Here is an 11,143-nt window from a genome sequence, read left to right as displayed (position 1 = left end):
TAATTAATTTCATTGTTAATACTGAGAATGATGTTGTCCTGTAGAGTGGTTGTCAGTAATTATGGTACATTCCTTCTTTATATATCAGATCACTGTTCATGGCTGCTTATGTGTTCATTATAATTAGTGACTTTATCCTGACTTGTATCTGCCACGTGATTGGCTGATTACGTAATACTTTCAGTATTGGTTTAGATTTTTTTTTTTTTTTTTACATTGCAGAGATATTTTGTGATGGAGTATAAAATCTTGCAGTGGGTCTGATGGTTGAGTTTCCTTAATATAAAAACGAATAATAATAATAATATAAACAATAACATCAGAAGAAATACTGCCAAGGATTCAATGTAGTGCCACCTCCTGCCTGTAGGTGTCACTGTCCCTCTATTGTAGTGTAGTGTCCTGTCTGTCCTCCTGCCTGTAGGTGTCACTGTCCCTCTATTGTAGTGTAGTGTCCTGTCTGTCCTCCTGCCTGTAGGTGTCCCTCTGTCCCTCTATTGTAGTGTAGTGTCCTGTCTGTCCTCCATCCTGTAGGTGTCACTGTGTCCCTCTATTGTAGTGTAGTGTCCTGTCTGTCCTCCATCCTGTAGGTGTCACTGTGTCCCTCTATTGTAGTGTCCTGTCTGTCCTCCATCCTGTGTACTCTATGACCAGGAAGTGATTGCAGTGACAGTTGTAGGTGGAGGAGGTGAGGCTCAATACATTGTATCATTATTATTCTATCTGTGTGATGATTGGATACTGTGTATAATGTCTGAGATCCCCTTTATATAGTGACTGTATATTATTATAGTGATGATGACTATATTATTATATATAATGATTGTACTCTGTATATCTCTGTATGATAAGAGGCCTCTGTATAGAACACTCTGTATTATTATCCTCATTCTTCTATTATACACACACAGGATGTAATACTACAATATATACAGCGCCCGTATTATACCGTCCTCTATATAATGCTGGCAGTGTATATATCCCACTCTGTACATTAGAGGAAAAATCTCCCCTTTTTAACTAATGAAACTTCCAACCTCATTGGCTTATCTCTATGAAGGCTCCTCCCCTCTTCAGCCCATCATGAATGCCGCCAGACTCATCTACCTTACCAACCAATCGGTGTCCTCCACCCCTCACTGCCCATCCCCTCCACTGGCCTCCATTCAGTGTCCTCCACCCCTCTCTACCAATCCCTCCATTCAGTGTCCTCCACCCCTCTCTACCAATCCCTCCACTGGCCTCCATTCAGTGTCCTCCACCCCTCTCTACCAATCCCTCCACTGTCCTCCATTCAGTGTCCTCCACCCCTCACTGCCCATCCCCTCCACTGGCCTCCATTCAGTGTCCTCCACCCCTCTCTACCAATCCCTCCACTGGCCTCCATTCAGTGTCCTCCACCCCTCTCTACCAATCCCTCCACTGGCCTCCATTCAGTGTCCTCCACCCCTCACTGCCCATCCCCTCCACTGGCCTCCATTCAGTGTCCTCCACCCCTCACTGCCCATCCCCTCCACTGGCCTCCATTCAGTGTCCTCCACCCCTCTCTACCAATCCCTCCACTGGCCTCCATTCAGTGTCCTCCACCCCTCTCTACCAATCCCTCCACTGGCCTCCATTCAGTGTCCTCCACCCCTCTCTGCCAATCCCTCCACTGGCCTCCATTCAGTGTCCTCCACCCCTCTCTGCCAATCCCTCCACTGGCCTCCATTCAGTGTCCTCCACCCCTCTCTGCCAATCCCTCCACTGGCCTCCATTCAGTGTCCTCCACCCCTCTCTGCCAATCCCTCCACTGGCCTCCATTCAGTGTCCTCCACCCCTCTCTGCCAATCCCTCCACTGGCCTCCATTCAGTGTCCTCCACCCCTCTCTACCAATCCCTCCACTGGCCTCCATTCAGTGTCCTCCACCCCTCTCTACCAATCCCTCCACTGGCCTCTATTCAATGTCCTCCACCCCTCTCTGCCAATCCCTCCATTGGCTTCCATTCAGTGTCCTCCACCCCTCTCTGCCAATCCCTCCACTGGCCTCCATTCAGTGTCCTCCACCCCTCTCTACCAATCCCTCCACTGGCCTCCATTCAGTGTCCTCCACCCCTCTCTACCAATCCCTCCACTGGCCTCTATTCAATGTCCTCCACCCCTCTCTGCCAATCCCTCCATTGGCTTCCATTCAGTGTCCTCCACCCCTCTCTGCCAATCCCTCCACTGGCCTCCATTCAGTGTCTTCCACCCCTCTCCGCCAATCCTTCCATTGGCTTCCACACAGTGTTTTCCACCCCTCTCTACCAATCCCTCCACTGGCCTCCATTCAGTGGCCTCCACCCCTCTCTACCAATCCCTCCACTGGCCTCCATTCAGTGTCCTCCACCCCTCTCTACCAATCCCTCCACTGGCCTCCATTCAGTGGCCTCCACCCCTCTCTACCAATCCCTCCACTGGCCTCCATTCAGTGTCCTCCACCCCTCTCTACCAATCCCTCCACTGGCCTCTATTCAATGTCCTCCACCCCTCTCTGCCAATTCCTCCATTGGCTTCCATTCAGTGTCCTCCACCCCTCTCTACCAATCCCTCCACTGGCCTCCATTCAGTGTCCTCCACCCCTCTCTGCCAATCCTTCCATTGGCTTCCACACAGTGTTTTCCACCCCTCTCTGCCAATCCCTCCACTGGTCTCCATTCAGTGTCCTCCACCCCTCTCTACCAATCCCTCCACTGGCCTCCATTCAGTGTCCTCCACCCCTCTCTGCCAATCCCTACACTCACCCAACTAATTAAATTCAAAATACTAACAATAATATAAAAAAACATCCACAACTCTGCCCCAAGCGACATCACCAATCTTGGTCTCCAAATATCACCCAAACCCCGGCCTCTGCGCTCCTCCCAAGACCTCCTACTCCTCAAGCTCTCTCGTCTCCAGGACTTCTCCAGAGCCTCTCCCATCCTCTGGAACTCTCTACTCCAACCTGTCCCACTATCTCCTACTCTGTCTGCCTTCAAGCGATCCCTAAAAACTCATCTCCGGGGGGAAGCCGATCGCTCCTCCAACTAACAACTGACCCTTCAGATCTTCCCTCGCGCTCCTCCCCCTCAGATATGACCTTTTTCTATCACTTGCCCCTCTCTATTGAAATGTAAGCCTAACACACATGATCAGAAAATCAGATGAGGAATACCGCTTTTGAAGAGATCGCCCAATAATCTGACCATTAGTACGCAGCTTTCGAGAGCCGATCGTGGCAGTTCATCCGAAGTGAACTGAACATTTACCACTTAAGGTCCGCCCCTTAGCAGTACTTCCCCTGGTAAAAGCACCACATAAACACTGGCTAGGCACACAGTTAACCCTTTGATCACTCCTATATGTTAACCTCTTCCCTGCCAGTGTCATTAGTACAGTGACAGTGCATATTTTTAGCACCGATCACTGTATTGATGTCACTGGTCCCCAAAAAGTGTCAGATTTGTCCGCCGCAATATCGCCGTCCCGCTATAAGTCGCTGATTGTCGCCATTCTAGTAAAAAAAAAAAAAATATATATATATATCCCATAGTTTGGAGACATTATAACTTTTGCGTTAACCAATCAATATACGCTTATTGGGATTTTTCTACTAAAAATATATAGTAGAATACAAACTGGCCTAAATTGATTAAGAAATTAGATTTTTTTACAATTTTTTTTTATTGGATGTTTTATAGCAGTAAGAAAAAAAAATTTTTTTTTTTTTTCAAACATTGACGGATTTTTTTGTTTATAGCGCAAAAAATAAAAACCGCAGAGGTGATCAAATACCACCAAAAGAAAGCTCTATTTGTGGGGAAAAAAGGACGTCAATTTTATTTGGGTACAGCGTCGCACGACTGCGCCATTGTCAGTTAAAGTAACGCAGTGCCGTATCGCAAAAAATGGCCTGGTCATGAAGGGGGGTAAATCCTCCCGGAGGTCAAGTGATTGAAGTGTTTGTTACCTCAAAATGATAAAGTACTTCCAGCCCCTCTATTACAGGGTGGTGTACCTCACTGTGTAAGTCTTTTTCTAAAAACGAGGATTGTAAATTCCTTTTTTTTAGGGTGATCTTCAGGCCGGTCACGTGACTCGCGGCCGCTTTACAGCTCCGGTACATCGGCTACTGCAGGGGAGGGGGGGGCCGAGATCTCCCTTTGACCTCAGCCGGGGGAGGTCATGTGGCCGCTCAGACCCTCCCGCAGAAGCCCCGTCTCGGAGATGTAAAGCGGTCCGCGAGTCACGTGACCGGCCTGAAGATCGCCCTAAAAAATGTATTTACAATCCTCGTTTTTATAAAAAAAAAAACGTACATAGTGTGGTGCGGCAGCCTATAATAGAGGGGCTGGCAGTGACCATTGTACGTTTTTTTTATTTGTACTAAGACCCCATTCACACCTGAATAATTATCTACTTGAAGCTCAAAAACGCTGGAGAAGAAAAAAAAAATCAATGATTCTCTATGGAGACGGTTCACATCTCCTCTCCATCATATAATAATTGTGCGTTTTCCTTGCAGTGTCGCGGTCGGTATCGGGGGTTGGATCGGGGAACGCACACAACATGGGGCTTCTATCCGACCCAAACCGTAGGCAGGCGCTCTCCCGCATCATCACCAGTCTGAACGCCCCCCTGTGGTGAGTAGTGGTAATGTTTGTGCTTTGTGTGCTGAGTCTGTCCCCACCCACCGAGTCTGAGCCCGCCCACTTTAGGATCATTGGAGAGTGTGCTGAGTCTGGGCCCGCCCACTTTAGGATCATTGGAAGGAGTGCTGAGTCTGGGCCCGCCCACTTTAGGATCATTGGAAGGAGTGCTGGGTCTGGGCCCACCCACTTTAGAATCATTGGAGGGTGTGCTGAGTCTGGGCCCGCCCACTTTAGAATCATTGGAGGGTGTGCTGAGTCTGGGCCCGCCCACTTTAGGATCATTGGAGAGTGTGCTGAGTCTGGGCCCGCCCACTTTAGAATCATTGGAGGGTGTGCTGAGTCTGGGCCCGCCCACTTTAGGATCATTGGAGAGTGTGCTGAGTCTGGGCCCGCCCACTTTAGGATCATTGGAGAGTGTGCTGAGTCTGGGCCCGCCCACTTTAGGATCATTGGAGAGTGTGCTGAGTCTGGGCCCGCCCACTTTAGGATCATTGGAGGGTGTGCTGAGTCTGGGCCCGCCCACTTTAGAATCATTGGAGGGTGTGCTGAGTCTGGGCCCGCCCACTTTAGGATCATTGGAGAGTGTGCTGAGTCTGGGCCCGCCCACTTTAGGATCATTGGAAGAAGTGCTGAGTCTGGGCCCACCCACTTTAGAATCATTGGAAGGAGTGCTTAGTCTGGGCCCGCCCACATTAGAATCATTGGAGGGTGTGCTGGGTCTGGGCCCACCCACTTTAGAATCATTGGAAGGAGTGCTTAGTCTGGGCCCACCCACTTTAGAATCATTGGAGGGTGTGCTGAGTCTGGGCCCGCCCACTTTAGATTCATTAGTGCATGTGCTGAGTCTGAGCCCGCCCACTTTAGAATCATTGAAAGGAGTGCTGAGTCTGGGCCCGCCTACTTTATGATCATTGGAAGGTGTGCTGAGTCTGGGCCCGCCCACTTTAGAATCATTGAAAGGAGTGCTGAGTCTGGGCCCGCCCACTTTAGAATCCATGGAAGGAGTACTTAGTCTGGGCCCGCCCACTTTAGGATCATTGGAAGGTGTGCTGAGTCTGGACCCGCCCCCTTTAGAATCATTGGAAGGTGTGCTGAGTCTGAGCCCGCCTACTTTATGATGATTGGAAGGTGTGCTGAGTCTGGGCCCGCCCACTTTAGGATCCTTGGAAGGAGTGCTGAGTCTGGGTCCACCCCTGTCACATTGATTGGTTGATGGGACATGCTGGGGGAGGGGCCACATACAGCTCCATTACTTTTGAATCTCTCCACATGTTATACGGCTGTTAGTCATTGAGCCCTATGAACAGCGATTTATATCAGAACGCTCTTCTGTCTTCCTCCTATTGGATGGGGATTTTGTATCGTGTCTGAATGCTCCGCCTTCTCCCCGTCTCTCTCGCAGTGTCATCAGCTATCTGATTGGTGTGTGCTGGTTCCTGGGCCTGGCCTTCCAGCCGTTCACTCTGCGCTCCTACATCTCCGAGAACTCCATGGGCTCCACCATGGTGGATGAAAAGTTCATCTACGGGGACCGAGCGCTCTCCTACACCCGCGAGTTCACCGCCCACAAGAAGGCCACCGGGTGAGTCTCCCCTCCCCCACTGATCACACTGTACATTGGAACTTTGTAATAGGAGGAGGAGTCATGTCCTCAGTCTCCCCTCCCCCACTGATCACACTGTACATTGGAACTTTGTAATAGGAGGAGGAGTCATGTCCTCAGTCTCCCCTCCCCCACTGATCACACTGTACATTGGAACTTTATAGAAGGGGGAGGAGTCATGTCCTCAGTCTCCCCTCCCCCACTGATCACACTGTACATTGGAACTTTATAGAAGGGGGAGGAGTCATGTCCTCAGTCTCCCCTCCCCCACTGATCACACTGTACATTGGAACTTTATAGAAGGGGGAGGAGTCATGTCCTCAGTCTCCCCTCCCCCACTGATCACACTGTACATTGGAACTTTATAGAAGGGGGAGGAGTCATGTCCTCAGTCTCCCCTCCCCCACTGAACAGACTGTACATTGGAACTTTCTAGAAGGGGGAGGAGTCATGTCCTCAGTCTCCCCTCCCCCACTGATCACACTGTACATTGGAACTTTGTAATAGGAGGAGGAGTCATGTCCTCAGTCTCCCCTCCCCCATGGATCACACTGTACATTGGAACTTTGTAATAGGAGGAGGAGTCATGTCCTCAGTCTCCCCTCCCCCACTGAACAGACTGTACATTGGAACTTTCTAGAAGGAGGAGGAGCCATGTCCTCAGTCTCCCCTCCCCCACTGATCACACTGTACATTGGAACTTTGTAATAGGAGGAGGAGTCATTTCCTCGTCTCCCCTCCCCCACTGATCACACTGGACATTGGAACTTTGTAGAATGGGGAGGAGTCATTTTCTCAGTCTCCCCTCCCCCAGTGATCAGACTGTACATTGTAACTTTGTAGAAGGGGGAGGAGTCGGTGACATCCCTGGACATGAGAAGAGGGGGTGACGGTTTCTATCTTTGATCAGCATTGTTGTGTTTTTGGGGTTCTGACTGTCTGGTTTCTTTGTCTCAGGGGGTCTCCTGTGTCCTGGTTGGAGAGGACGATGCGGGGGATGGGCCTGGAGGTGTACACACAGAGCTTCGTCCGGAATCTTCCCTTCCCTGATGAGGCCACCGAGAGATTCGTATGTATGACCGATGCGGGGCTCGGACACTGCGGGTGTCTTCTCTCTACATATCAATTAGAATTATTATTATTATCATGAGATATCTTCACCGGGTCTCTGTGCTTCTCTATGCAATGCAGGCAGATCATGGAGGGTGGGAGGGGAGAACATGGTGGTGTGCAGGGTGCTGCCCCTTGTAACCAGCGCCTTGCTTGCTTTATGGGACGTTATCATTCTATATATATCTATGGGGGGTGTATTAGGAGATGACTTGACATATTTGTTGCTCTTCTTTACAGATGGTGAAGGGTACCAATGTGTACGGCATCCTGCGGGCCCCTCGTGCTGCCAGCACAGAGTCCCTGGTCCTCAGCGTTCCCTGCAGTGAGGGGCAGAATAACAACCAGGCTGTGGGGCTCCTCTTATCCCTGGCATCTTACTTCAGAGGTAAACCTGGATTATACCCCGTGTGACCATCAGAGGGCGCTCTTCTCCCCCGTGTGACCATCAGAGGGTGCTCTTCTCCCCGTGTGACCATCAGAGGGCGCTCTTCTCCCCCATGTGACCATCAGAGGGCGCTCTTCTCCCCGTGTGACCATCAGAGGCGCTCTTCTCCCCGTGTGACCATCAGAGGCGCTCTTCTCCCCGTGTGACCATCAGAGGGCGCTCTTCTCCCCGTGTGACCATCAGAGGGCGCTCTTCTCCCCGTGTGACCATCAGAGGGCGCTCTTCTCCCTGACGGTATGACCATCAGAGGGCGCTCTTCTCCCCCGTGTGACCATCAGAGGGCGCTCTTCTCCCCCGTGTGACCATCAGAGGGCGCTCTTCTCCCCCGTGTGACCATCAGAGGGCGCTCTTCTCCCTGTGTGACCATCAGAGGGCGCTCTTCTCCCCGTGTGACCATCAGAAGGCGCTCTTCTCCCTGTGTGACCATCAGAGGGCGCTCTTCTCCCCCGTGTGACCATCAGAGGGCGCTCTTCTCCCTGTGTGACCATCAGAGGGCACTCTTCTCCCCCGTGTGACCATCAGAGGGCGCTCTTCTCCCCCGTGTGACCATCAGAGGGCGCTCTTCTTCTTGTGTGATCATCAGAGGGCGCTCTTCTCCCCGTGTGACCATCAGAAGGCGCTCTTCTCCCTGTGTGACCATCAGAGGGCGCTCTTCTCCCCGTGTGACCATCAGAGGGCGCTCTTCTTCTTGTGTGACCATCAGAGGGCGCTCTTCTCCCCCGTGTGACCATCAGAGGGCGCTTTTCTCCCCGTGTGACCATCAGAGGGCGCTCTTCTCCCTGTGTGACCATCAGAGGGCGCTCTTCTCCCCCGTGTGACCATCAGAGGGCGCTCTTCTCCCCCGTGTGACCATCAGAGGGCGCTCTTCTCCCCGTGTGACCATCAGAGGGCGCTCTTCTTCTTGTGTGACCATCAGAGGGCGCTCTTCTCCCCCGTGTGACCATCAGAGGGCACTCTTCTCCCTGACTGTGTCACCATCAGAGGGCGCTCTTCTCCCAGTGTGACCATCAGAGGGCGCTCTTCTCCCTGACGGTGTGACCATCAGAGGGCGCTCTTCTCCCCCGTGTGACCATCAGAGGGCGCTCTTCTTCTTGTGTGACCATCAGAGGGCGCTCTTCTCCCAGTGTGACCTTTTAGAGGGCGCTCTTCTCCCTTTGTGACCATCAGAGGGCGCTCTTCTCCCCCATGTGACCATCAGAGGGCGCTCTTCTTCTTGTGTGACCATCAGAGGGCGCTCTTCTCCCAGTGTGACCTTTTAGAGGGCGCTCTTCTCCCTTTGTGACCATCAGAGGGCGCTCTTCTCCCAGTGTGACCATCAGAGGGCGCTCTTCTCCCCGTGTGACCATCAGAGGGCGCTCTTCTCCCTGACGGTGTGACCATCAGAGGGCACTCTTCTCCCCCGTGTGACCATCAGAGGGCGCTCTTCTTCTTGTGTGACCATCAGAGGGCGCTCTTCTTCTTGTGTGACCATCAGAGGGCGCTCTTCTTCTTGTGTGACCATCAGAGGGCGCTCTTCTTCTTGTGTGACCATCAGAGGGCGCTCTTCTCCCAGTGTGACCATCAGAGGCGCTCTTCTCCCCGTGTGACTGTCAGAGGGCTCTCTTCTCCTTAAGTGACCATCAGAGGGCGCTCTTCTCCCTGATGGTGTGACCAGCAGAGGGCGCTCTTCTCCCCGTGTGACCATCAGAGGGCGCTCTTCTCCCCGTGTGACCATCAGAGGGCGCTCTTCTCCCCGTGTGACCATCAGAGGGCGCTCTTCTCCCCGTGTGACCATCAGAGAGCGCTCTTCTCCTTGTGTGACCATCAGAGAGTGCTCTTCTCCCCGTGTGACCAGCAGAGGGTGCTCTTCTCCCTGACGGTGTGACCATTAGAGGGCGCTCTGCTCCCTGACGGTGTGACCATCAGAGGGCGCTCTTCTCCCTGACGGTGTGACCATCAGAGGGCGCTCTTCTCCCTGTGTGACCATCAGAGGGCACTCTTCTCCCCGTGTGACCATCAGAGGGCGCTCTTCTCCTTGTGTGACCATCAGAGGGCGCTCTTCTCCTTGTGTGACCATCAGAGGGCGCTCTTCTCCTTGTGTGACCATCAGAGGGCGCTCTTCTCCTTGTGTGACCATCAGAGGGCGCTCTTCTCCCTGACGGTGTGACCATCAGAGGGCGCTCTTCTTCTTGTGTGACCATCAGAGGGCGCTCTTCTCCCAGTGTGACCTTTTAGAGGGCGCTCTTCTCCCTTTGTGACCATCAGAGGGCGCTCTTCTCCCCGTGTGACCATCAGAGAGCACTCTTCTCCTTGTGTGACCATCAGAGGGCGCTCTTCTCCTTGTGTGACCATCAGAGGGCGCTCTTCTCCCTGACCGTGTGACCAGCAGAGGGCGCTCTTCTCCCCCGTGTGACCATCAGAGGGCGCTCTTCTTCTTGTGTGACCATCAGAGGGCGCTCTTCTTCTTGTGTGACCATCAGAGGGCGCTCTTCTTCTTGTGTGACCATCAGAGGGCGCTCTTCTCCCTGACTGTGTGACCATCAGAGGGCACTCTTCTCCCTGACTGTCTGACCATTAGAGGGCGCTCTTCTCCCTGACTGTACGACCATCAGAGGGCGCTCTTCTCCCCCTGTGACCATCAGAGGGCGCTCTTCTCCCCGTGTGACCATCAGAGGGCGCTCTTCTTCTTGTGTGACCATCAGAGGGCGCTCTTCTCCCTGTGTGACCATCAGAGGGCACTCTTCTCCCCGTGTGACCATCAGAGGGCGCTCTTCTCCCCGTGTGTCCATCAGAGGGCGCTCTTCTCCCCGTGTGACCATCAGAGGGCGCTCTTCTCCCTGATGGTGTGACCAGCAGAGGGCGCTCTTCTCCCCGTGTGACCATCAGAGGGCGCTCTTCTCCCCGTGTGACCATCAGAGGGCACTCTTCTCCCCGTGTGACCATCAGAGGGCGCTCTTCTCCCTGACTGTATGACCATCAGAGGGCGCTCTTCTCCCAGTGTGACCATCAGAGGGCGCTCTTCTCCCCGTGTGACCATCAGAGGGCGCTCTTCTCCTTGTGTGACCATCAGAGGGCGCTCTTCTCCCCGTGTGACCATCAGAGGGCGCTCTTCTTCTTGTGTGACCATCAGAGGGCGCTCTTCTCCCCGTGTGACCATCAGAGGGCGCTCTTCTTCTTGTGTGACCATCAGAGGGCGCTCTTCTCCCTGTGTGACCATCAGAGGGCACTCTTCTCCCCGTGTGACCATCAGAGGGCGCTCTTCTCCCCGTGTGTCCATCAGAGGGCGCTCTTCTCCCCGTGTGACCATCAGAGGGCGCTCTTCTCCCTGATGGTGTGACCAGCAGAGGGCG

General features: G+C 53.0%; 1 protein-coding gene across 1 annotated transcript in view; it reads left to right on the top strand.

Moving 5' to 3' along the window:
- Nucleotides 1-638: 638 nt before the first annotated feature.
- Nucleotides 639-11,143, top strand: part of GPAA1 (glycosylphosphatidylinositol anchor attachment 1) — a 39,238-nt gene continuing 28,733 nt past the window's right edge. The window contains exons 1-5 of the mRNA XM_073629377.1: nt 639-688; nt 4,527-4,644; nt 6,056-6,235; nt 7,214-7,325; nt 7,607-7,754. Coding sequence (XP_073485478.1) covers nt 4,571-4,644; nt 6,056-6,235; nt 7,214-7,325; nt 7,607-7,754 — 514 coding nt within the window. The 5' untranslated portion in view covers nt 639-688; nt 4,527-4,570. The remainder of the gene's footprint in view (nt 689-4,526; nt 4,645-6,055; nt 6,236-7,213; nt 7,326-7,606; nt 7,755-11,143) is intronic.

Source organism: Aquarana catesbeiana, linkage group LG05, assembly GCF_042186555.1.
Source record: "Aquarana catesbeiana isolate 2022-GZ linkage group LG05, ASM4218655v1, whole genome shotgun sequence".
NCBI classification, from domain to species: Eukaryota; Metazoa; Chordata; class Amphibia; order Anura; family Ranidae; genus Aquarana; species Aquarana catesbeiana.
Note: the sequence above shows the minus strand (reverse complement) of the source record. Positions and strands in the feature narration are given on the sequence as shown.